Here is a 27582-nt window from a genome sequence, read left to right as displayed (position 1 = left end):
CCCAAAAATGTATTGATCTTATGGGGAAACTTTAAAGTGTTACTAAAGTTAATTTTTTTTTTTTAAATTAAAATAACAAACAAACATGTTATACTTACCTGCTTTGTGCAGTGGTATTGCACAGAGTGGCCCTAATCCTTTCCTTCTCTTCTGGGGTCCCCGGTGGCCATCTTGGCTGCTCCTCTTTTTTTTTTTTTTTTTGGGACTACCATAGCCAGCCGCTGACTATGGAGAGCGTAGTCTGCGCGCTCCCTACCTGTGTGTCTATGGAGCTGTGCTCAATAGACTTTCACAGTGGAACTTAGGCCCGCCCCGCCAAGCCACTTCGTTTTCACTGCATCTGATTGACAGTAGCAAGAGCCAATGGCTCCTGCTGCTGCTGCTGCTGCTGCTCAAATGCTGTTTGAAGAGGAAGTAAGGGGAGAATAGATACAGCAATGCACAGCGCTGATCTCTTCTCCCCTCTCTTCCCCTTCAAACAGGGGAAAGGGGGCACAGAGAAACGGAAAACGTTTTTTACCTTAATGCAAACAATTTTTAGTTTTTGTAACCCTTTTTAAGTTAGTTTGCTGTTAGTGATAGCACAAGTCTATATGCATACTGTACAATACCAGCCCTAGTAGTCAGTTCCTGGAATGCTGCCATGCTCTCTTCTGAGGCTAAAAAGAATAACCATGTCCCTCCCCTTCTCCCCAGGATTCTCCATAGAATCTCATGGGGAGTTGGCATTTGCATTTAGGAATGACCACCAGCTCCAGACAATATAGTATTGATTTACTAAAGGGAAGTATACTGTTTTACTTTGCACAGGAATTTTTAGCAGAGCTAAGGTGAAGCTCTGCTGAGTTAATGTGCATATAAAAATGCTGTTTTTTTTCCTTGCTTTTGATTAATCTTGGAAAATTCCTCACATTCACTAAGCTCTGAAAAACACTCTATTTGCATTCATATTTGATTTTTGAGTTCACAAACGATCTCTCTACAAGTCAGAAATTGTTAGGGGGAGATAAATGGACTTTATAGGCACAATTACAAGTTTAGAGTAAAAAACTTTATTGATCAACAATTAAAACCAAAAATAGGGCAGAAACCCACATAAACAAATGAATACACATAATCATACATTACATGAAAAGTAGTGCCTCAGTGTAACTGGACATTACAGGCATCATAAAACATCAATGGTATGGGGACTTGTTACATCTCACAAAATATTTATAATAAGAGAGAAATATACATTACATCCTAGGGGTCTCAGAGGCGGTGCCAAAAAAGAAGGCTAGCAGCGTCCCTGAGTTCATTTCGTACGACCCTGGAGCGATGAGAAATTCGTGTAGCCAGATGCCCAGATGGGCCAGATGGGCATCTGGCAACATGAATTTCTCATCGCTCCAGGGTCATACGAAATGATCTCAGGGACGCTGCTAGCCTTCTTTTTGGCACCGCCTCTGACACCCCTAGGATGTGATGTATATTTCTCTCTTATTATAAATATTTTGTGAGATGTAACAAGTCCCCATACCATTGATGTTTTATGATGCCTGTAATGTCCAGTTACACTGAGGCACTACTTTTCATGTAATGTATGATTATGTGTATTCATTTGTTTATGTGGGTTTCTGCCCTATTTTTGGTTTTAATTGTTGATCAATAAAGTTTTTTACTCTAAACTTGTAATTGTGCCTATAAAGTCCATTTATCTCCCCCCTAACAATTTCTGACTTATGAATTAGGATGTGGCACATAGTCCCAAAGTTCTTGATGCCCCCTTTTTGCTGCTAAATGGTTGCGCATTTTTCCCAATTATTCAGATCTCTCTACAAGGGTTTGTCTCCTTTTCAATGGCAGATTACTCATATATGCATTCATTTATTTTACATTGTGGAACAGCCACATAAGAGATTCAGTGGTGCAGCTGCAGCCATGATCCTGGTATAATTTTTTTTTTTTTTTTTTTTTTTTTTTTTTAGAGCAAGCAATCCTTTTTCCTGTAAAAGTTCCCCCCTCCTGTGACAAATGAAGCCGGAAGTAATGTTGATTATGTCTTTTCTGGTTTCAGTTGTTTGTTTACTAGCCGTTACTGGCTAGGCAAGCACCTGATCAAACTGATCTCGGTGACAAAGGGATAACAGGGAAACAGTTTGTTATGGACCAGGCAAGGTGAAACCTTTATACCAATTAAAATTTAATGTTCTGATGCATTGCTAGGCTTAACCCCCTGGACCCCCCCCCCCTTCCCATTATGATATGATCAGTGCTGTAGAACTTTCTGTACATTAGAGGGATGTGCTACAAGTATAAAGGCAGACATACTCGCAGAGTCTGTCCTCTCCTCAGCCCCCCTTTTACAGCACAGCCCTCCCTTTTTTATATTGGTGTCCTCGATTCCCCTTCACATCACAGTGCCCCTTTACAGTGCAGTCCCCTTTATATCACAGTGGCCCCTTTACAGTGCAGTCCCCTTTATATCACAGTGCCCCCTTTACAGTGACCCTTTAAAGTGCTGTACCCTTTATGTCACAGTGCCTCCTTTACAGTGTAGTCCACTTTATATCACAGTGCCCCCCTTTACATCACAGTGCCCCTTTACAGTGAATTCCCTTTTACATCACAGTGCCCCTTTACATTAAGGTAACAGGGACTGCTCTGTAAAGGGGGGTTTGATGTGAAGGGGACACTGTATTATAAAGGGGTACTATAATGATTACAGTGCAGTCCTCTTTATATTACAGTGCCCCTAGCCATCACAGTCTCCTCCATCATAGTGCCCCTGCGGTCTGCCCCTTTCCTCTCTAACATGACACTTCCCCACTCTAATCTCTGCCTCCCCTGCACAGGACTCTAACCTTTTGGTAGGGCAGAAGCTGTGACCAGTCTGTGTGTCCTCTTCCTGCTTCCTGCTCCCTGCCCGACCGACGATGACTGGGGACCCTCTGCCCTGCTGTTTGAATGACATTGTGGGCCGGGTGGGCGGTGGAGACGGGAGAGGACATGAAGGCATGGCCGCACAGCAGGAGGTGAGCCGCGATCGAGGTCCGCACAGGGCAATCACAGACCGCTGTTGCTGCTCACCTCATATCCTGCTGTGCGGTCTGGTCATCAACAGGCGGCGACCGGGGGGGTTGGGGACCCCTGATGGGGGAATCCACCCATGGGGATATTTTGTCTGTTTTAAAGAGACTTTTCTTACTTTGGAGAGATGTCTTCACGCTTCTGCTGTATTTACGGGATAAGATATAAAGAGAAGTCTCCCCAGTGAGACACAGATAGCAAGAAAAAGAAACCCTAATGTATCCAAAATAAATAAATAAAAAGTTGGAAAGTTGGCTTTAGATTTATCCATTTGAAAACCGCTAGTGCTAAGAAGTTGCTGCAGAAAAAAAGCCCAATGCATTTACTGGTATACAGAAATGTTGTTCCAAGAATTTGCAAGAGTAATGTTGTTAATATTTAATATTCTAATTGTCATTAAATTATAATTTAGAAAACTGAATTTGAGCCAAAAAAGCATTTCTGGCAATTTCAGGGATGCTTCCAAATACTTGCTAAACATTTAGGTTTTCTGAATAGGCACATAAAGATAGAAAACGCAGGAAACAAATGACACCCAGCATGGGTTTCCAAATGTACTGGATATAATTAGTGCTATTAAAGTGTTTTGCAATTTTTCATGTTTCACGGGCCTACTGCCAACTCTTATATCTGAAAAGCTGCTCATGTGCTGATGTAGGTTGGTAACCTGTAGTCTTTGATGTCTTTTAAAATAATTTCTGGTAACATTTTTGCTTTCATCACGCACTGTATGAATAAAATGACTTATCTATGTTTAAAAGCAGTCAAAAAGATAAGAACATTCTTTATTATGTATGATCCTCAACCTGTGCATGTGTGGCATTTTCAAACTAGTTCTTACTTTTCTTAACTGTAATCACTTATCCCTTAAATTCTGAGATAGACAACGTGACTAACTACATCTGCGTCGTTCCTTTGAAAGACCTGGGCATGGGATTAAGCGAAGAGCAGGTGTCTGAGGAGGAGGCCCACAATCTCACAGATGGCTTTAGCCTCCCTGCTTTGAAGGTAGGCATCATACTGGAACTGCTTGACGTCTGTATATTAAAGCCCAATTGAAGTCATTAGATTGTAATTATATAACAGCCTGTTTTCATGGTCTAATCTCTATTTTCTTGTTACAGCAGTTGTACAGGGTGTTTATGACAGTGCAGCCCAATAGTCACCAGAGTTTAAAGCCGTACTGGCGTAGGTCATGTACACAAGCAGTTCCTAAACTTGAGTTAGGAGCTTTTCACGTTTTTCGCTTTTTTGGCAAAGCTCATAAACTCAACTCTATAAAAGCCTATGTGTCCATGTACACCTAGACTTATTGCAGAGTTTAGGAGCTGCTGCGGTTAGGTGAGGTTCAACCTCCTTCTCCTGAACAGACGAATAGGAACATTTTGACTGCCAGTAGCGGGAAGGTGCGTTTTTTTTGCTGCATTTTCAAAATATGAAAAGGTGATAAATTCAGAAATAAAAGTCCATTTGTCCACGTGATCAGTGCACACACTCTTCAACATATATGTGAATGTTCATGATGTTGATTCAATGACAAGAATTCATTGATCCGCGTGGTTGGTGCAAAATCCCACCACCTTACAAGTTATGTTCTTACCAGACGGATATGGTTAAGTGCAAATAGCTCCACTCAAGTGACCTCCTATAAAGTGACAGTGATATGTGCTTCACTGTACACGTGTGAAACACGTATTCATTCAAGCTTCTTACCAGATAAAAAAAGGTAGTAAGCCTTTTTTTTTTTCAGCTGGAACTTGGTGGAACTCAGTTCCACCACCTCAGGATCAGGCCCTCAGCTTCCTTCTCACCAATATCTTGTAAATACAAAAGTTTGGCTTCTGCGTTTACAAGTGACAGCTTGTATCCCAACGGCACCCACAGATCTGATCTCCTGAGTGGCTCGCACTGAGTGTAGGATGGGGACAAGGGAGAAGCAGGTGTCTGGGGTGCAGATGCTAACACCACTACTGGAGTAGCTCCAAGCAGGTGAGAGAGGCCGAGCCACCTACAGTGTGTGGGGAGGTACTAGAGCCAACTGGGTGCTTCAACCTGATACAGCAACAAAAGTAAGACATGTGGAAGATAATGGATCTTTTAAGGAGGTAGGGATAAGATGGGGGCAGTGGAGGGGGGGTTGTATGCAGAGGTCAGAGCTGAAGAGGGGTGAAAGTGAGATGTGAATGGGGGGTGCAGCTGTGGAAGAAGGCTGAACTCTGCACTCTGTGTAAAGTGCACACCTTAATTTTGCACTATGTACGTAGTGTACCCCCAGACTCTGCACTCTGTGTGTAACCCCCTCTCCCGAACTCTGCACTATGTACTAATGCACTCCTGGTATTTAATGTCCCTTTAAGACCCTCCCACTGTTAGTGAAATTTGACTGCACCCACTATTTGATACGGTTTGGAGGGTTTGTGTGTTGGGGGGCAGAGGGGTTTTTTGGGGGTAGTGATTGAGTTCCTGTACCTATTTTCTGAGAAAAAAAAGGCCCTGGTAGTAAGCATGTATGGATTTCTTCCTAAGTAATAACACCCGTATAGGTAGACACTTGAAGGGTTAAGTGGACAATCCGGGGCTTCCTCCGCTCTCCTGCAGGTGGCACCTCTCAGATGACCCCCTGTCCAGAGAAGTCTCAGGGAGAAGGTAATGTTGGCAGAGCCCACGGACAGTGTAGCTGAGCACTGTCTCTCTCAGTGTAGCTGAGCATCTGTCTGTGGGCTCTGCCAACATTACCCTCTCCTTGAAACTTCTCTGGACAGGGGGTCATCTGAGAGATGCCACCTGCAGGAGAGCGGAGGAAGCACAGGATTGTCTTGTCCACTTAACCCTTCAAGTGTCTACCTATACGGGTGTTATTACTTTGGAAGAGATCCATACATGCTTCCTACCTATTTTATCTGGTAAGAGGCTTGAATGAATACGTGTTTCACCCGTGTGCAGTGGAGCACATATCGCTGTCACTTTATAGGAGGTCACTTGAGTGGAGCTATTTGCACTTAACCATATCCGTCTGGTAAGAACATAACTTGTAAGGTGGTGGGATTTTGCACCAACCACGCGGATCAATGAATTCTTGTCATTGAATCAACATCATGAACATTCACATATATGTTGAAGAGTGTATGCACTGATCACGAGGACAAATTGACTTTTATTTCTGAATTAATCACGTTTTCATATTTTGAAGTACTCATGATCACATGGACTTTTTGATTATATGTCACGTTGCATATTCATGATTGTACACTTGTCATCGCTGTGTTTCTGACATACACATATGATTTACCACTGTACACCAGGATAATTCGCTATATTTAGCGCACCAGATTTATTTTTCACATTCAATTACTGTCCAATCAAGTTATTGGATTTTGGTAGCTGCTTTTTTATTTGTATCCGCGCACTTTTTTTTTTTTTTTACAATTAATAACCACTTTAACCTCTTAAACACAAAGATCTTCTTCTATGTCTTTTTTTTTTTCTTATAAATGGTTTACAGGATTTTAAGAAAACTTGGGTAATTTTAAAGAATGAAAGCATCATTTCACCACATCTCTTTTATTGTAATGATTGTCTGTTCTGCCTTAAACATTCAGATATTGTGCTGCAATGAATTTTCAGAAGTGGATTCATTTTGTCTTGACAGGTTCTGTTTCAGCTCTGGATAGGTCAAAGTTCAGAGTTCTTTCGGCGCCTAGCCCTACTGCTGTCTCCTGAAAATGCATACCAAGGCCCAATCACTAACCCAGAGCTGCTACCACACTACATTTGGTGTGACGTGGTCCAGGATCTACCTCACGCACAGTCTACCTGCTTGACCGAACTGAAACGTAGCTATGAGTTTTATCGTTACTTTGAAACGCAACACCAGTCCAGCTCAGAGCACACAAACAGGAAAAAAAGGGAAACCGGGGAGCTGTACAGCCTTCATGGGGCTGTACGCAGTCTGCAACTACATCTGAAAGCACTACTGAACGAGTAAGTGTATATCTAAGCAAAGCCCTGTAGAGTATTTGTGCATTCAGAGTTAAAAAGTAGTTTCTCTTACGTCCTCCGACAGTCGCCGCCTCTTCATATTCGTCACATATGGGGTATTAGACTTTGCTCCGAAGGAGTAGCTAGGCAACAGAATATGTTAACAATAAAGCTTTAACATATCCCACCCTCAAGGGGTGGTCCCCTCAGTCAATACCCTCCTACTTCCTGCAACCATATCTCAGTTTTAATGTCTAGCTTGTCAGGAGTGGCTGGCTCTCTCTGTGCTGGGACTTTCTGTCCCAGACTCTTTCTTCTTTTTAATATTTTGTTTGAGTTTTTCTCTCTACCTTTTATTAGCTGTTATTTTGTCAGCGTTAGTTAGTTCTTCGGACGAAGAGGATCATGCGGACTGGGTCTCGGGCTGATCCCCCTGGTCGCAGGTCGTGGGTCAGTGGCTTCCCAGTCTGCCATCGAGCGTTCAGCCAGGTAACGCTCCTGGCATAGTGAACGACCCATCCCTGTTCGGTGCAGGGATGATTGGTGAGGTGGCTACCTCACTGGACGCTGTGCGGTTTCTTAACCCCCATTTTGTGCGTCTTGAATTGCGACTCTCCCTGCCTCATGTGCAGCGGCTTGTTCGCCTGTGCGGGTCCCCCACGCCATGTGAGGTAAGTGTATTTATGTGGGGACCTGTCTGTCTGGGGGGGTGTCAGTCTGGGACTGTGTAACCTGCCTCTGTTCACACTGCTTGTCTCCCTATCTCTCGGCTGCATGCTGTGGGCTGCAAGGGGGGGGGGGGGGAGCTGTATGACACTGTGTGTGTCAGGCTGGGCAGTGTGAGAGCTGTGTGCTGTGGGGCATGTTTTTTCTTGGCATGTTTGGGCATATACAGCGATCGCTGCGGCGATCTAACATGTATCCTTATATTGGATTGTAATATGTGTTTTAATGCACTGTGGAGCGGCGTTTTCGGCGCCAAACGACGCCATTTTGCCTGCACCCGCTCCGGCCGCATGGTTTACATGCATGGCGGCCATTTTCTTGTAGCCTCCATAGGCTTACATAGAGCGCCCTGGCAGCATCACTTCCTCTTTCCAGGAACACCGATCGAGGCAGCAGCAGCGGCGAGGGTCTCCTCAGGTTTTATCCTTCTGTTCTTGCTATCCATTGCCTGTGTTCAGTTTGCATATTCCCTGTGGGGGTCTCATTGTGCTTGAGTGTGGTGCGGTGGGCTGCGCTTGCCGCGCTTGCTAAAAAGGGGCAGTTAACCCTTGGTTGTCTGGCATTACAGGGGCAATGGATTCTCAGGAGGGCAAATTTCCTACAGTATTGGTGGAAAGCCAGGGGACCGCTGTTTCCCCCCCAGGGGGGGATTTAGCCACTATTGTGGCTGGCCTTGCTGCTCAGGTGCAAATGCTGGTGGCTGCTCAATCTACTAAACGGCCCAGAGTTGCTCTGTCCTCTGATTCTGAGGGTGAAGGTGATGGGGCTGTTCTGGCAGGGACCTCCTTATCGGGGTCCCGCTCCTCTCTTGATCTAGTGGGGTCTGAGGTGGAGGCTGAAGTTGAGGGGGTCGATAATTCTCCCCCTGGCTCGCCTGAAGAGCTTGCAATCATGGATGAGTTGATTGCTTCCATTAAGCAAACGCTGCGTTTGCAGGACGAAGTGTGTCCCCCCGCTGCCTTGGCGGCTTATGGGACGCAGAGAAAACGCAGGACGCCGCAGGTTTTTCCCTGCAATGCTGATTTTCAGCGCGCCGTTAAGGATCAATGGCGCGATCTGCGCAAACCTTTTGCGGTACCAAGTAAATTCAAGCTGCGTTATCCTTTTTCGCCTGCCACTGATGAACGGTGGTGTGTGCCTCCACCAGTGGATCATGCAATTGCGGTTTTGAACAAAGCCACTGCGATTCCTGCAGAGGGTTCCCCTATTTTCCGTGATGCCACGGATAGGAGACTGGAGTCTCTTGCCCGTCATACTTATTCTGTTACGGGTTCTATGCTTAAGGCTCTGTTTGCTTCTCTCATTGCGGCCCAGGCGATCGCAAGTTGGACGCAGATGCTTAGGCGCGTCCTAGTGGCCGATTCGGCCTCGGCGGCGACCCTGGATATGGTGGATCAGATCCACCAGGGTGTCATGTATCTGTGTGATGCGGACCTGGACTTGATTCCGTTGGCTGCACGTGTGCACAGCGTGGCGGTGTTGTCTGGTTTGGTTAAAATGTTGGTCGGTGGACCAATCTTCACGTAAGACCTTAGCCAATCTGCCTTATGATGGGTCTCGCCTTTTTGGGGAGTCCCTGGATGTGTTGATTAAGGGGATCACCGGGGGTAAGAGCACTCTCTTGCCCCATTTCCCCAAGGCTAAGGGGGCTTCTGGGAAGAAGCATGCAAATTTTCGGCCCCCTCAGGGGTCCTTTCGTGCCTTTCGGCCGCACTACAAGGGCAAACCGTTCAAAGGTCAAGGCTCTCAGAAGAAGCCCTGGTCTGGGAAACAGAAGTCCGGCCAATCCGGACCTGCAGCCCATAACAGTTCGGCCTGAAGGGGCGCCCTCACCCAGTTTTGGGGTGGGGGGACGCTTGCTCGGTTTTCTTCAGCCCTGGTTGGCCCGTGTGCGGGACAGATGGGTTCTGGAAATCGTTCGATCTGGTTACAAGATCGAGTTTCTCTCTCGGCCGGAGAGCAGATTTTTTCCCTCAAATCTTCAACTGTCTCCAGAGCGCCTGCGGGATCTGCACCTGGCGGTGCGGGACCTGAGGGCTCAGGGAGTGGTGGTCCCGGTGCCTCATCGGGACAGGTTTCGGGGGTTTTATTCCAATCTGTTCACCGTGCCCAGAAAGGAGGGCAAGGTTCGTCCGATTCTGGACTTGAAGGCTCTGAACCGCTCTGTGCGGGTTCGCAAGTTCTGCATGGAATCCCTGCGGTCGGTGGTGGCTGCCCTGGTTCCGGGGGAATTCATGGCCTCCATCGATTTGAAGGATGCGTACCTTCACATCCCCATATTCGAGGGTCATCAGAGGTACCTTCGTTTTGCCATTGCGGAGGATCACTACCAGTTCGTGGCGTTGCCCTTTGGTCTCGCCTCGGCTCCGCGGGTCTTCACCAAGGTGCTTGCACCGGTTCTGGCATTATTGAGGGCCCAGGGCATTTCTGTCCTGGGGTATCTGGACGACATTCTGGTTCGGTCTGCGACCAGACAAGGTCTGGAGAAGGACCTGTCTGTCACAATGCAAACTCTGCAGGAGTTTGGTTGGACGATAAATTTTCCGAAGTCGACACTGAGTCCGTCGGTTCGTCTCCCCTATCTGGGAATGATACTGGACTCGGTGCAGGCGAAGGTCTTCCTGCCGGAAGACAAACTCAGGACTCTCCGGGAGGAAGTCAGGTCCCTCAGGGACGTTCCGAACTCGTCTCTGCGGACGTGTATGAGATGTCTGGGATTGATGGTCTCGGCCTTCGAGGCGATTCCTTTCGCACAGTTTCACACGCGGGGTCTCCAAGCGGAGATCCTGTCCAGGTGGGACGGGCGACCTCAATCTCTGGATCTTCAAATCTCGTTGAGTCTTCGCACCAGGGAAAACCTTCTGTGGTGGCTCCAGTCCCCTTTGGTGTCCGGGGGCAAGTCGTTTCGTCCGATCTCGTGGACGGTGATCACCACGGATGCCAGCCTGTCGGGCTGGAGTGGAGTTCTGGGCGTTCTGTCCGCTCAGGGGACTTGGTCGGAGGGGGAGTCTTCCCTTCCGATCAACATTCTGGAATTGCGTGCGATAAGGCTCTGTCTTCATCGCTGGACGGACCGGCTGCAGGGCTGCCCGGTTCGGGTGCAGACGGACAATGCCACGGCGGTGGCCTACATCAACCACCAAGGGGGCACCAGGAGTGCCCGAGCGGCTCGAGAAGTGGCCGACATTCTGTCTTGGGCCGAGACTCATGTCCCGGCGATAACGGCGGTTCACATTCCGGGAGTGGAGAACTGGCAGGCGGACTATCTGAGTCGCCAGACCCTGGATCAGGGGGAATGGTCTCTCCATCCGGCTGTCTTCCAGACGTTGTGCGCGAAGTGGGGTCTTCCAGAAGTGGACCTGTTCGCGTCTCGCCTCAACAACAAGGTGAAGAGGTTCGTGGCAAGGACGCGCGACCCTCGGGCAGACGCGTCGGACGCGTTAGTGGCCCCGTGGCATCCGTACAGGCTGATGTACGCGTTTCCACCGATTCAGTTGCTGTCCAGGTTCCTTCGCAGGTTACACTCGGAACGCAACACGGTGATTCTTGTGGCACCGGACTGGCCTCGCCGGTCCTGGTACGCAGACCTCGTGAATCTGGCGGTCGACGCCCCGTGGCGTCTGCCTCTTCGAGACGATCTACTGTCTCAAGGACCGATATACCATCCTGCTTTACAGTCGCTGGCTTTGACGGCCTGGCTGTTGAAACCGAGGTCCTGAAGGAGAGGGGTCTCTCTCCGGAGGTCGTTCATACTTTAATCAACGCGAGGAAGTCTTCCTCGGGGAGGGTTTATTACTGTACTTGGAAGGCCTATTTTGCCTGGTGTGAGTCCAGGGGGTTTTCACCCCGCACGTACTCGGTGTCCCGTGTGCTGTCTTTCCTTCAAACGGGTGTTGATCAGCGTTTGGCGCTGGCTACGATAAAGGGTCAGGTGTCTGCTCTGGCCGTTCTGTTTCAACGTCCCGTGGCTTCCAATCCTTTGGTTGGCACCTTTGTTCAGGGTGTGCGGCATCTGGTTCCCCCGAGGCGGGATCCTCTGCCCCCTTGGGACTTGAATCTCGTTCTCTCTGTGTTACAACGTGCTCCTTTTGAACAGATCAGGGAGATCTCGTTGTCTATGTTGTCCAAAAAGGTCGCCTTTTTGGTGGCGATCACTTCGGCTCGCAGAGTGTCGGAACTGGCGGCTTTGTCCTGCAAGTCTCCGTACCTGGTTATTCATTTGGATAAGGTGGTCTTGCGACCTAATCCTTCTTTTCTGCCGAAACGAGTTTCGGAATTCCATCTTAATGAGGATATTGTCTTGCCTTCGTTGTGCACGAAGCCTAAACATCCAAAGGAGGTGAGATTGCACTCTCTGGATGTTGTTCGGGCGATGAGGGTTTACCTTAAATCGACTGAGTCTTTTCGAAAGACGGACTCCTTGTTTGTTCTTCCAGAGGGTCCTCGGAAGGGCATGGCGGCTTCGGCCTCTACCATCGCCAAATGGATCAGGCAGACCATTGAACAGGCCTATGCTTTGCAGGGGAAGGTTCCCCCTGTGCCTGTGAAGGCGCACTCTACTAGATCTCTGAGTACGTCTTGGGCCTGTCGTCATGGGGCTTCTGTAGCCCAGGTGTGTAAGGCGGCGACTTGGTCGACCGTGCACACTTTCACAAAATTCTACAAAGTAGATTTTCAGGCATCGGCGGATGCTTCCTTTGGCCGCAAGGTTCTTAGTGCGGCTGTTCCCTAGGGTCCCTTGTTGGGGACTCCTGGCTGTTGGGATAAGTTTTGTATCCCCTGGTTTTTTTGTCTTTTCCTGGGTTGTTGCTCCTGTTGAGCACTTATTTTTGCTGTTGCCCAGCTGGTTTCCTTCCTTTGGTAAGGTTCCTTTCTTTGATGTGGAGACTGCGTTGCCTTTCGGCGCGGATGCGTTTCCCACCCCTCATGTTTGCACTGCTTTGGGACGTCCCCATATGTGACGAATATGAAGAGGCGGCGACTGTCGGAGGACGTAAGAGAAAACGGAATTTTTGTAAAATCTTACCTGTAAAATTCCTTTCTCTGAGTCCTCCGACAGTCGCCGCCCCCGCCCCTCTTTTGGGGTTTGATTGTATACTCTACTGCTATTCCACTAAAACTGAGATATGGTTGCAGGAAGTAGGAGGGTATTGACTGAGGGGACCACCCCTTGAGGGTGGGATATGTTAAAGCTTTATTGTTAACATATTCTGTTGCCTAGCTACTCCTTCGGAGCAAAGTCTAATACCCCATATGTGACGAATATGAAGAGGCGGCGACTGTCGGAGGACTCAGAGAAAGGAATTTTACAGGTAAGATTTTACAAAAATTCAGTTTTTCAAATTGAAAATTATATATATATCTACTGTATACGTATCCACTTCAACTCTCACACCGGTTTTCACATTTCGACTGTGTCTATTTATGAGTCTATAACTTTGTAATTACTTATGATACAGAATTGATACATACTGAATGTGCTTTTATAATTTTGTTTTCCAACAAAAAATTAAAAATAGAATCATGGAAGAGGAGATGAAACTGTTAAGTGCTTATACAGGGTGATCTGCTGAAATGAATGGGTTAAGTAGTAAAATAAGGGTATGTTCTGGTTATTTGGGGATAACTAATTCTCTGTGCATACAATAAACATTCTTTTGTGTTAGGCTGGCTGAATTCTGTGAATGGGCAGGCTGAATGTACCAAGGTAATCGATCAACTTGGGTACAACCAGCCTGCTAGATTGTCTTGCAATTATCGCTAGCAGCTACAGCATACATTGCCTTGAAAAAGTATTTATACCCCTTGAAATTTTCCACATTTTGTCATTTTACAACCAAAAACGTAAATGTATTTTATTGGGATTGTATGTGATAGACCAACAGAAAGTGGTACATAATTGTGAAGTGGAAGAAAATTGATGATAAATGTTTTTTCAAATTTTTTTTACAAATATGGAAAAAGTTTGGCGTGCATTTGTGTTCAGCCTCCATGAATCACTGCAATTACAGCTGCAAGTCTTTTTGGGTATGTCTCTACCAGCTTTGCACATCTGGAGAGTGACCTTTTTTGCCCATTCTTCTTAGCAAAATAGCTCAAGCTGTCAGATTGGATGAAGAGCATCTGTGAACAGCAATTTTCAAGTCTTGCCCCAGGTTCTCAATTGGATTTAGGTCTGGACTTTCACTGGGCCATTCTAACACATAAATATGCTTTGATCGAAACCATTCCATTGTGGCTGTATGTTTAGGGTCGTTGTCCCGCTGGAAGGTGAACCTCCGCCCCAGTCACAAGTCTTTTGCAGACTCTAACAAGTTTTATTCTAAGTATTTGGTTCCATCCATCTTCCCATAAACTCTGACCAGCTTTCCAGTCCCTGCTGAAGAAAAGCATCCCCACAACATGATGCTGCCACCATGTTTCACAGTGGGAATGGTGTGTTCAGGGTGATGTGCAGTGTTAGTTTTCCCCCACACATAGTGTTTTGCTTTTAGGCCAAAAAGTTCAGTTTTGGTCTCATCTGACCAGAGCACCTTCTTCCTCATGTTGGCTGTTTCCCCCACATGGCTTCTCGCAAACAGGACTTCTTTAGACTTTCATTCAACAATGGCTTTCTTTGTGCCACTCTTCCATAAAAGCCAGATTTGTGGAGTGTATGACTAATAGTTGTTGTGGACAGATTCTCCCACCTGAGCTGTGGATCTTTTTAGGCTGTCTTAGTAATACTGAGAACTATGCATTGTGGGATTAGGCCATCTTTTGTAGAATTCCTTGTTCTTTAAACACCCTGATTATTACCTGACAACCACAGCTGTGGCCAGCTAACACCACATACCCTGTGCCTTTAAACAAAATGAAACAATGCAAGTCCTAAAGTGGATGTAAACCTGATTTAGGAAATTTGACCTAAGCACATATATTTTCAGTGTTTTCTTATCTCTCTCCAAAGCCCTAAGTCGCATGTCTTTCTGCTGTTTTGTTGCTATGTTATCAGCGTGATAACTTCTGACAAGTTCTCCATCAACCAAGATAAGACCAGGCTGAAATTTGTGTGTGGGAGGTTGCTAAAAATAAATTGGCAGAGAGCTTGTCTTGTCTCAGCACAGCTCTGCAAGTCTCTGCCTATGTGGAAGGGGGAGGGGTGTCTTACATCCAATCAGCTGTCTTGGCTGTATGTCAAGAATCCACTCCCCGAGCTGAACAGGAAGAGAAAATCTCTAACATGATGTGCACTTTCTAAAGAATATATAAAGCTGAAGACAGCACATGTAAAACTTATGTAGGGAGATTTGTTTCATCTCTGTGTATCATCTGAGGCTGTTCACTTCACTTCATTGGGTATATGTGAGGGTTTACATCCACTTTAATGTAAACCTTTACTGAGGAAAACATGAGGGCTGCCATTGCTAATTGCTTACTCATTTTCAATATGCTGGTTGTTGGCTATTACACTTAAACACTGGCTTCAGTAATGCGCTTTACTGACATGAAACAAGTGTGCCAGTCAGTAAAGTCAGATATCCTTACTTGCATAGTCATAACAGGTAAGTACCACAACGTATGGATGCCATAATGGCAGTTCAACAACCAGACAATTAGCATTTGCAGAATAGGATGCAGCAATTGATTTTATTTCAGGATATGGTATTCATATTATCTACATTTATGGACCTGTTTCTGCTCTGCCTAGCCATTAAATAGCTGATCTGCATCTGTTTAAAGAGGTTGTAAACCCATGAAACTTTTTTTTTTTTTTTTGCTGCAACCTGAAAGAGAAACCCATAATGAGCTAGTATGCATCGCATACTAGCTCATTATGAAATACTTACCTAAGAACGAGCCCCCGCCGTGCCGCCCGCTCACCTGTATGACGGGCGACGTGTCCAGTCGCCCGTCTTCCGGGATCGCGGCATCTGGCCATCTGATTGGCCGGAGCCGCGGTGACGTCACTCCCGCGCACGTGTGCGGGAGCCGATGGTCACGGCACGGGGCTCTGAAGAAACGGCACCAGCAGCCATTCTTCAGAGCACATGCGCCAGTGACGTCACTGGCTGCATGTAAGGTAAATATCTCCTAAACGGTACATGTTTAGGAGATATTTACAGTACCTATAGGTAAGCCTTAATATAGGCTTACCTATAGGTAAAAGTGTCAGAGGAGGGTTTACTTCCTCTTTAAGGCATGGGTGAGCTGATTATGGTCATAGTTTTGATTTGGGAACAACTAATATATAAACAGTGTCAATAAGGCTTTAGGAGATTATAAAACACACATGAAACTGCATAATTGCACAATGTCATAGAAATAGCATGAAGAAATGAAATGCAACCAGCAGGCCTATATATATATATATATATATATATATATATATATATATATATATATATATATACTGGTGTTGTTTTGTATCTTTCTTGTCCAGAGTGATCATACTCGAGGATGAACTAGAAAAGCTTGCATCCTCTAAGGAAACCCAAAGCATGACCACTGAAGCTTCATTCATCCTGGAAGAAAAATTAAGGCTGATACAGCCCCATGTGCAGGCCAGTAACACATGCTGGGAGGAGGCATTGTGTCAGGTGGAAAGGATGGTTCGGAGACCCCCAGCTATAAAAGGTATAATACACCTCTGTTGTACTGGTTTCATTATTTTCTTTGACAATGCAGGTCTCTGTTATTGCTGCCTATAAAATTACACACATGGAATTTGCAGCCATCTGCTGACCATGTGTTTTGACTTAAAGGGTTACTCCACTTTCGTGGGGGAAATAAAATAGCAAATAAAGAAAAAATAATATAGTGTGTACAATTGCGACACAAATCATATTGTAATTGAATGTTATTAAAAATGACCTTTCCTTTTCAATCTGCAGCCGCTGTAATTTTCTGAAAATGCAATACAATATGGCTACCTGGAGTTGTTCTGTACACAGAATGTGTACTGACCACACCCCAGAAACATCATTTCCTGCTTGTGTGATTGGCTCACCAATTTTCCCAGAAGTCTGCCTAAGATACAAGTCAGATTTCTGGCATCCCCTGCAACAAAAATGTCATTTTTGGTGAGATACTCCCAATAGAAAGAGATGCAGGCCCAGCCGATTTCCTCAGTAGAGCTTTGCAGATGCACAGCTGATTGATAATTATGAAACCACTCCCATTAGACCAACTCAGCAAAAGTGGTGATTTCTTCATAATAACTAAAGGTAGGAAACTGCAGCAAAGGTTGCTATAATACTTGCAATGTACATAGATCACTCAGAGGGGAATGTTTTTTTCTCTCAACAAACGTGGAGTAATGCTTTAAAATAGTGGAAATTTTATTTAATTTGGGTTGTTCATAGCGGTCAACATTATTACATCAGTTATTCATTTACAGACAATCTTAGCCATGAAAAAAAAATGTTATGCCCAGTACCACATAGATAATGTTTTATTGATGCTTTTGCATTTCATTCATAGCCTGTGAAGTGGGATAAAATAATGAGAATAACATTTTTACCCAGGCTTATCAATTGTTGTTGTTATAAAGGCATTATATAGCGCCAACAGTTTGCACAGCGCTTTCCAACATGAGGGCAGACAGTACAGTTACAACACAATGCAATACAGGAGGAATCGGAGGGCCCTGCTTGTTTGAGCTTACAATCCTAAAATTGTTCTTTCAGGTCATAAATGTACAATTTTTATTTTTAAATAACACAGGAAAAAATACGAATGATGCAAATTGCACTATTCCCCTCTAATTTTAATGCAGTTTTCTGGTTTAGCGGTTATATTGCTTAAGCCTCGTACATGCCATAAGAATATAGGACGAATGATCATTTTTGCTCGTTTATTATACATTTTTTTTTTTTCATGCTAGCCAATAGGTTACTAAAGTTACAAAAATTCCTATATGACCGAATACAACTTCTGAACGGATGTGTTGTATTGTATGGTAATGTAGTCTGTCGTTTCCGAGCATGCGTGGTCTTGGTCACGTGATTTTAATTTTTATATATATATATATATATATATATATATATATATATATATATATATATATAATTTTTTTTGTTTTGTTTAATTTTTTAATTAAAAATGGTTCCTTCAGTTATAGTACGAGAAAAATGTTCACGCTTGTCCTTTCGGATATTTTCGCATGAACTGTCTTGATCGGCTCTCAAACACTGTGTACTAATGATCAGATTATCGGACAATCGCTCCAAAAGCGGTATGTTTTGTCCGATTTTCTCATCGTGTTTAGTTACTAGGCATTACTGTACATTGTGCCACACATGTCAGATCATTGATATATTTAACCTTGTGTCTCTAGAAACCGCAAACAACACTTGTGAAAATTCACATTGCCTTATGGTGCCCAATGTGCCTCCCCCCTTAAGAATTGAAGACCGAGATCCGGTGCCAGAGGAACAGGTAATCTGTGCACTAGTTTATTATCTTACCATCAACCTCCATGTTTTGCTTGTGTAGTTATTATGTGAGGTAGGCATAATGCTCTGGATCCCCCCTGACTGAAATTACTGCTAAAATGTCACTTTACTTTGCTAACCTATTGCTGTTCTTTCTTTATTTCAGGAATTAGAAGCCTATGTGGAAGACATTGCTGTAGACAATGAATTTAGCAGGGAGGATGTCTACTTATTTACACCAGAAGAGAGAGAAAGACAGAAGCGAGAAAGGGAGGAGTCTAAGAGAGTTTTGCAAGAGCTAAAGGCTGTATTAGGCTTAAAAGCGTCAGAAGAAGAAAGACAAAAATGGAAGCAACTGCTTTTTAGTGATCATGGTGTGTATTAAAGGTCCTTCTTAATTCCAGCTTCCAAAGTATTACCACTACTTCCACTACTTCATACACAAGTGTACCAGGTAGCCTCCATCCAGTTAAACTTCTTTTAAGTTTTGGATATTCTATGGAAGGGTTAGATCCTCTAGATCAGGGGAGTAAAACTCAATTTCATTGCGGGCCGCATCAGCATTATGGTTGCCCTCAAAGGGCCAGTTGTTTCTGTAAGACTAGATGTCCAGTGCACCCTACTCCCCCTTACATCAGATGTCAAGAGCCCCCCCCCACTATCAAGAGTCCCCCACCATTCCCTACATCACAGTGCACCCCCTTTACCTTGTGCTGCTGACTGGAAGAAGCTAGGGATGGAGCTGGGCAGCAGAAAGTGCAGGGTCTAGAGGAGGACCAAAGGAGGGCTGGAGTTTTCTGAATGCTAAGACAAGGGGAGGCAGAGATGAGGTGGTTCTGCAGCTGAACAGAGAGGAGTTCTATTCTCCTCTCTGCTGCCAACTACTGACAAGGTGGGGACAGAGATGAGGGGGTAAGCTGCAGGAGAGGTGCAAGGGCCACATGAAATGGCCTGAAGGCCCGCGGGCCTTGTGTTCGACACACATGTTCTAGATTTTTCTTCACCGAGACAGGAAGAGGAGAGAATCTCTCCAGAGAGAACACATACAGAAACAAAATATTTTTTTTACTGCAGTGGGAATTGGACAGGACCCTGTACATTTGTACAGCTGTCTGTGTCCCACCTGGAGAAATTCTCTTCATTTTGTTTGAGGAGAATGAAGTAAGTTAAGAACCTAAAGTGATTGTAAAGTTATTAATAAAAAAACAAACATGGTATATGTACCCGCTTTGTGCGATGGTTTTAGGCAAAGAAACCCCAATCCTTTTATGGGGTCTCCCTCTGGCTCTCTGGGCTCCTCCTCTTTTCCCTGTGCAACCATAGGAAGCCACTTCCTATGGTGGGGTGGAACATGTGCGGGCTTGATCCTGAGCACACACAGTGCAGCTTGGCCCCGCTCCCTCATCACTGGATTTGATTGAAAGCAGCATGAGCCATTGAGGAGGGAGAAAGAGTGCAGCGCCAGATTAAGATTGGGCTCAGGTAAGTATTTGGGCGGGGGGGAATCTGACAATAGAATGTTCTTGCCTTAATGTAGAGAATGCATCAGAGATGTATAGGGTTTTTTTTTAGATTTATACTTACCTAGGCGGATGCAGCATCGGTCCCCCCCGGCGCCTCTAACACTGAGAACCAAGCGATCGAACACTCAGTTCTCACAGCTCTGTGAGCAGAGAGCTCTCTGCTCTGCCCCTCCATGCTCACTGGAGCGCTGTGCAGGGGCGGGAGCGGCCAGCTCAAACTCTCATCGACTCGCTAATAGGCTGAGCCGGGTGCCGGTCCAGGCATGTGGTCCGATCCGGACTCTATGGTCGTGATGACGCCCGAGGACTGGCTCTGTGACGTCAGCAGAGAGTGGACTTCAACCTGCTGTCTGCTGAAAACTGGTCACAGGAGTGCAGAACGAACTGCACTCCTGTGATCCACTAGAGAAGTACAGCCAAATGAGCTTTGGCTGTACTTTTCCTTTTTGAAGGTAAAAACCTTTAGCCTTTACAACCACTTTAACAATAGAGAGACAGTTCTACTCTTCCCTATTTTGCTTAGATGTTTAAAAAAATGTTTTACTCGAAGTTGTGCTCTTAATAACACATCTGTTACAAAAAAAAAAAGCATCATCCATAAAGTGGGTTGATGGCTTTGCAATACCTGAACTGTGGACCAGGCCACTAGAATGCTTATTTCTCCTTCACTCAGGGGACACAGGATACTGAAACAGCTGAGTTACATTGCCGCCTACTAGGGATGCACCGAAATTTCGGCCACCGAAATTTTCGGCCGAAAATGAGCCTATCCCATTTCGGCCGAAAATAGGTTAAAAGTGCCGAAATTAATGGCCGCCGTGAGGAAGGAGGAGGGCGCAGCTCAGGTTTGAAAAGTCCCTGATTCTCCCGTCCGTAGGATAAGAGAATCAGTCTTTTCAATTATGGGCCGTGGCTGCAGCTGAGCAGAGCGTCTGTGTCATCTCGTCTATCACGCAGCCCAGCAGCGAGCAGTACTCACCCCTCCCAGACACGGACAGGAGAGGAGAAAGGCATGCAGCTCATCCTCCTCCCCCCTCCCACCCCAGGTTTTCTGTGTCTGGCCGGGGCCGCCCACTCTCCTATCTCAGCGAATGTGCAGGACAGAGAGAGGGATGTGGGCGGGAAATATGAAGAACAGCAAGCAGCTACACATTCCAAGCCTCGTGAATGATACCTGAGCCATCCAGCCTTCTCCTCGCCCTCTGACCTTGAACGAGTGAGCACTGAGCACTGCATTTACACTTTTCATTACACATAACTGTCCCTATCTCCCTCCCTTGTCTCCCCTATCTGCCCCCCCCCCCCCTCTGTTCTTCCAAGTTCCATTGAGCACTTATGCAACCCATACATTGACTGCTTTTTTTATTTGTTTGATCATTATGCTGAAGAAGAAAAAAAAAAAAAAAGGAGCAGAGTGAGGGTAAGGAGATTGCATCCTTGGGATGCGGAGGGACGCTGAGGCAGTGGGGGTGGGGGGGGGGGGGGTTGCTGAGGCAGCTTACATATGGAATTAGTATTATGCAGCATGAGGGGTTAATGTATTGTCACTGCTGGTCACTGATGCATTAGTGACCAACCAGTGGCAGTTAATTAACCCCTTTGTGCTGCATTAGTGCAACCATTGGTAATTAACACTGATACTGGTTGCACTAATGCAGCACAAAGCGGTTAAATAACTGCCACTGGTTGGTCACTAATGCAGCAGTGACCAGCAGTGACAATACATTAACCCCCTCATGCTGCATAATACTAATACCATTGGTAATTAAATTAACCTCTTGCCAACCCATCACAGTACATATACTGTGACAGGGTGGCAGCGACAGGTGTACGTCGCTGCCTGTTTTTGGTGTATGCCCCTCTTCTATCTGTTAAAATTATTTGGGGGGGAAAAAGTAATTTTCGGTTTTCGGCCAAGAGCATCCTGCATTTTCGGTTTCGGCCCAAAATTTTCATTTCGGTGCATCCCTACCACCTACAAAAGAATTTGGACACTGGCAAACAAAAACAGTGACTTATCTAGGAAAACCCCTTCCATTCCCAGCATTCCATAATAGCTCCATACTCATCCTGCAGGGTTGAAGTATGGCCTCCAAACTATTAAAAACTATTGCTAAGTGGGCCATGTAGGCTGTGCACTGTGAACTACCTCATGAATAAAACTGTTGGGTATCTTTTTTATTGTTGTTTTCTGATGGTTTCCATAGAAAAGGTTAATGCTGGGAATTAGAGCACTGACATAATCTCTTGGTGGAGTGTCAGAAGCATGCCCTGCACTCTTCTTCCAACCATTCAGTGTGAGGTAAACCATCCCTGGCACTGTTCCTTCTCACAAGTGAAATGGGTACCCTCCTGAGTTGGTCTTTGCAGTGGCTAGGTCACCTCTATTGGTTTGAGCCTCTCCTGCTATGAGCTGCAAGTTTGCTAGTAATCAAGAACCTGTCTTTTTTTCTCAAACTTCATTGTGCCTTTCTTGCAGTGAAACATTTTGGACCCCAGGACCACTGGGAGCAGTCCCATTGGAATGGTTCCTTCAGCTCAGTCCACTAACTGCTCCAGTGATGTCTGCAGTTCACGAACAGCCTGGTAGAATACTGTCCTTTACTTGAGTCCTCAGAGTCAGCCTTAGCTCCCTCAGGTGTGGCCCCCTCCTCGGCTCTGGGAGGATTTCACCATAGTTGTGCAGCACCCCAGCAAAAAAAAAAAAACCTAGACCAAAACAAAGTACCCAGTTAAACTGCATGCCTTGAACTTCCAAGTCCCCTAACCTTGCGGACCAATCTTCTGGCATGAAGGGGTGCCCCACTTTCCAAAGTGGAGGATATCTGTTAGCCTTTGCAAACACTTTGACAGACCGCATTTCAGATGTCTGGGTACAGAAGGGGGTTTCCAGGGGCTACAAGCTAGAGTTTTGCTTTGTTTCCTCCCTGGTTCTTGGCTTACAATTTGGCTGTGCTAGATTAGTAGATCTTAATATAGCCCTTGCAAGCCTTTCTGTATCAGGGGGTTGTCACCCCAGTTCCTATTGTTAAAATAATTAAGGAAACCTACTCCAACCTTTTGACAGTTTCCAAACCAAAAGAGGGCATCTGCCACATTTGACATCTCAAGGCCATAATGTCTTCAATCGGGTCCAAAAAATTCTGAATGCAATCTACCAGGTCTGTCAGAGCCTCCCTCCATCAGCATGACTTGCATCTGAACATGGCGCATACTTGCATGTCCCTCTTTGTCCAGCGCATCAGACCCTCCTTCATTTTGTTATGGGTCCCCAGCACCTTGGGTGTCTACCAAGGTTCTGACCCCTTAAATACCTTGTGCTCTGTGGGCTCTTCTGATCTTCAAGACCTTCAGTCTCCTTTATCATCCTGTTTCACAGTTGCTGGCTTTAATTGCATGGCTGAAGGAAGAGGAGCAGAAGTATCTCTTTTTGCAAGGTCTAGATCACAGGTGTCAAACTGCGGCTCTCCAGCTGTTTCCAAACGACAAGTCCCCTGAGGCATTGCACGGCTGACAGTTACAAGCATGACTCCCAAAGGCAAAAGAGGCATGATTGGACTTGTAGTTCTGTAAAATCTGGAGGGCCGCAGTTTGTAGATATATAGTTGGCCCATAGTACAATCAAGAGCCAGATCTCGGGTTTTATGAACTTGTTCCACAGATGGCTAGCCTTCAATTTTTGGATTAGGACTTTTTGGAGGTTTTTTGAGCGTGTCTCCTGTGTAGCTCTCCTTGTGCATTCACCCATGACTCGTAGGGATCTGAACTTGGTTCTCTCCGCTCTTCGGTTCAAAAATGTGGGTTTTTTTTGTTTTTGTTTTTATCTGGGATATTCCTTTTCAACTCTTACAAGTTTGCTTTCCACGTTGTCATTACAACTGTATGGCATGTGTCTAGATCGGTGGTCGCCAACCTTATGGATCTCATCGACCGTTAAACTCACAAATTTGAATCCCACAGATCAGTAACATGAATTTTACATGCCTTATACACATAAGTCCAGGTCTCTGCCCCTCCCAAGCACTCTGCATCACACTGCTGTCTTACACATCAATGGATCTCACCTCCTTATACATCCACCACAATGTTAATTTGCGGCAGAACCCCTGGGGAACACCAAAATTTTCTCATGGACCACTGGTTGGCGACTGCTGGTCTAGATAACACCTTTGTCCTGTAAACAACCATATTTTGGTCTTGCATAACATCAAGGTGGTGTTGAGGCCTAGAACCTCCTTCCTAAAATTATTTTTGCTTTTCACCTCAGCCAGATTATCATCCAAACGTGTTGCCTTTACCAAAGTTGTAAGGCTTTCACCTGGTTTTCCATAAAAAACATTGACCTCACACTCCTCTGTGTGTATTCTCTTTCTTTTAGTATTGCTTTTGTTCAAAACTGAAACCTGCTGGAAGTGAAAGGGGTAGCACATGGCTGGTGCCTGTGTTTTTTTTTTTTCCATTTGCCCAAATCCTCCTGTAAGCAGCTGTATAGCCCAGTTGTTTACGATTCCTGTGTCTATCGATGAACTCCATGAAATGGGATTTATGTTGAGTGCAAAAATCCACTTTTACTTTACTACATCAAAATCCATTTGGTTGAGCGCTTACATCGATCTGTTTGCTCAATAAAGTATTTAATGGATAGTGAAGATTGCAGTTTTTTTTTAAAATAGAGAAGTCATTACACATTTGAAGAGCAAAGAAATGTTTGGTATAAAATGTGTTATTCCTTGTTGTTGAGTGCATTAGTGCTAATTCCCATTGGATGTTAGGAACTACACTGAAAACAATTTTTATGAACAGGGAAAGCTCTACTAATAATTTTGACTATTTCCTACATTTAAACAAACATATTTTACTTTCTATCACTAGTTGCACTTTTCATACACAGACCAGAATTGCCAGATACTGAAGACCAGCAGACTCTTTAAATACATATTCTCCTTAATGGGACAAATTATGCCACTTAGGCCTCACCACAAATACATTTTGTTTTGCACTGACAAACACGTGGAACTAGGACAAAATGGGTCTGTAATGCAGCAATCCTAGCGCTCTCAATAGCTCCCTTTTTCAAGGCGCATATCCCCCAACACAGATATTCAAATTTAATTTGCTATGGACACCCATCAATTAAGTGTAGATTTCTTTTATGGGTACCCAATCCCTTATGAGGGCAGTTGGCTCTGGAGGCACAATCTAACATCCCTGCAGCATCTTTCTTACACAGTGCTGGGAGAAATATAAATGTCTGGCAGGGTCTGCTGGGATGTTTTATCTCAGTGGAGCACAGACGCAAACACATCAGGTTTTCTCAACTTTGATCCAAGCCCTAACCCTCTTTCTCCCAACATGAGTGTTTTGCTGCAAATTGTTGGGTTGAGCAGCTCTCTTTTTATAGCTGTTGGCAGCCTAATGCTTAAAAACTTCCTTTGGGCACACAGATTAAACAATATAGCTCAAGCCCTTTAACTTTTGGAATCCTGAAAATTGGTGTCTCCATACCTATGACACTGTTGGTGTCCAACTATGAGAAGTGACACCTTTGTTTTAGTCCTATGTGGTTGGCAGCAAAAATTACTGTGAAGAAATGTCATCACTGAAGCTCACCCGACAAAATATATAAGACTAGATACTTTATATAAGATGGTTCAGCTACCCAGTTTCCACTATGAACTGAAAAAAGTAGTTAAGGGTAATGTTTGCCTTTATTTCCTTTTTGTCCCAGCATATCATTCCTTTTTATGATTCCTTTACAAAGCCTACTACTCGTGCACAACCATTTCACATTTCCGAGTCCCAGGACTGACATTGTGGTACCAGAGGAGGCATACCAGCAGCCACCTCGGCCCCAGGAATCATAGTCATCACAACTTAGATTAAGTTAATATTTAGCATTTCTATTACTAAGAAGTAAAACAAATTCTGTAATCTAATTTTAGCAATATTTTTATATTATTTTTAAAGCTGCAGTGAAACCTTTGACAAACGAACAGACTGTGAATCTTTCTACGCCAACTGAAGAACCAGAACATGATGCCCAATATGATAGCAAGACACAGAGATTTCATGAAGATGTAACACAATTAAATGGGACTGAACCTGTTCACAAAGAAGCCACCACTCATGAGACACTAGACTTACCTGTTAATGACCATATAAATGAGATGGACTCATTTCGTCTGCTTGAAAAGCCTGTATTAGCCAGTAGCAAAGAGAATGTAGAGCCTCGTCCTGAACCTAGGACCGTGCTGCCTGACTCCATTAAAGAGAGGCTGGCTCGGATCCATCAGTCATCAGATTTACACTTTGCCTCTGGGGTAGCAGCACAAGTGGCTGCACGGTCACTTACCTTCACTTTTTTTCAAGAGCAGACTTTTGGGGACGAGTGGGAAGATGATGATGATAATAATGATACTGAGTGCGGGGAGACTCATGTTCAAGATGAAATAAGTGGTGATGACAGATGTTCGGAACACGAAGAATAACCCACTTGGTTCTAGGCATGACAGGCCTTTCAGTTTCTGTCTGAGAGAAAGCTAGAATGTGTGCTGGTTGTGCAGTCACACATTAGAATGGTGGTGATAAACATCCTCTGTGCCTGGAAAGCCTGCAGTGTCTCAGTAAGCCTACCCCAGGCTGCTTTATTATGTTATAAACAGTTTAGTGTTTTTACAGTTACTACTCTTCAGTCCAGGCCTCTAAACTGGTGGAGTTTGTTCCTCTAGTTCACTGGCAGCCGTCTACAGTATGTAATAATTGTACAAACCAATGCAACTGCCTAATATTTATTTGGTTATTTTCTTATTTTAATGTTATTTATTCAAATTATTTCTTTTTGTTCCAGAACAATAATACTGTGTCCTCCTCTTCTGCTGTCTTGATTTCTAAACAATATGATGGTTTGTTTTAGAAATCCAGACAAATATCTTTGCCACTTTGGTTCTATCTTTCCAGTATGTACTGGCTAATGATGTTGTTCCTTTGTGACTAAATTTCTTAAAATGTTCTACTTACCTGAGTTTAGAATGTCTTTTTTAAATAAAAAGTAAAATTTAATGTTTGCTGAATTATTATTTTTTGTCTTACACATATGTATAACTCATGCCTCTCAGATAGTTATTTGCTTCCCATTCCTTTACCTTACCAATTACATTTTTAGTATAACTGCAAAATACAATCATACTGATGCAGAGCATAAAACCAGACTTCATTATATATTCCTGCTATCTGTGTCATGGTAGTCAGAACCATATTTTAAAAAATGCATAAAGTAACGTTTCCATTTGAGAATAGAATTGACTACACGGTGGGTTAGAGTTCGGTTTAGTGACATGTACTGTATATGCATTCTACTACCTGAGGATGGGGGGGATGTCAGCAAAATCCAGTACACAACAGAAGGAAGATTCAGCCTTCTGTTTTAGACCTGTGGACTGTTAAATAGGGATGGGCTCAGGTCTGTTCGGATCGTAATCCCAACCCACCTGATATCTCGCTCTCTCTTTCTCTCTCTCTCTCTCTCTCTCTCTCTCTCTCTCTCCCCCCCTCCATAAATCATAACTACTGGGTTATATTGCCTCCTCCAGGAGTAGGACTAGGCAGAACAAAAAACACTTGGCTACACCCATGGACCATCCTCAAATGATATATATAACCCCCTCTCTGCTGTAGGTAACCAGTTTTAATCTGTCTAGTCAGGAGTAATGACCTAGACTCCCTGCTGGGATCTCTTGGTCCTAGGAATCTTTCTCCTTCCTTGCATCTTTTTTGCTTTTTTCTTGAGAGATCTACAATCGACTTCTGGGCTGGGCGACAGGCTGGATAATCTAGATTTAGTGCCCCCCCAGCCCAGCCAGCGAGCGCAT

At 44.8% G+C, this 27582-nt stretch overlaps 1 protein-coding gene across 3 annotated transcripts in view; it reads left to right on the top strand.

Annotated features, from left to right (window-relative positions):
- The window catches only part of VEZT (vezatin, adherens junctions transmembrane protein), a 98264-nt gene extending 71493 nt beyond the window's left edge, over nt 1–26771 (top strand). For all 3 annotated transcript variants that reach the window (XM_082254734.1, XM_082254733.1, XM_082254732.1), the window contains exons 7-12: nt 3933–4080; nt 6722–7053; nt 16199–16392; nt 18095–18195; nt 18358–18565; nt 25682–26771. In XM_082254734.1, the coding sequence (XP_082110860.1) occupies nt 3933–4080; nt 6722–7053; nt 16199–16392; nt 18095–18195; nt 18358–18565; nt 25682–26202 (1504 nt within the window). In that variant the 3' untranslated portion in view covers nt 26203–26771. The remainder of the gene's footprint in view (nt 1–3932; nt 4081–6721; nt 7054–16198; nt 16393–18094; nt 18196–18357; nt 18566–25681) is intronic.
- Nucleotides 26772–27582: the final 811 nt, after the last annotated feature.

Source organism: Pelophylax lessonae, assembly GCF_965119305.1.
Source record: "Pelophylax lessonae genome assembly, chromosome: 4".
In the NCBI taxonomy this organism is placed as follows: Eukaryota; Metazoa; Chordata; class Amphibia; order Anura; family Ranidae; genus Pelophylax; species Pelophylax lessonae.
The sequence above is the reverse complement of the archived record's forward strand: the minus strand, read 5'-3'. Positions and strand labels throughout refer to the sequence as shown.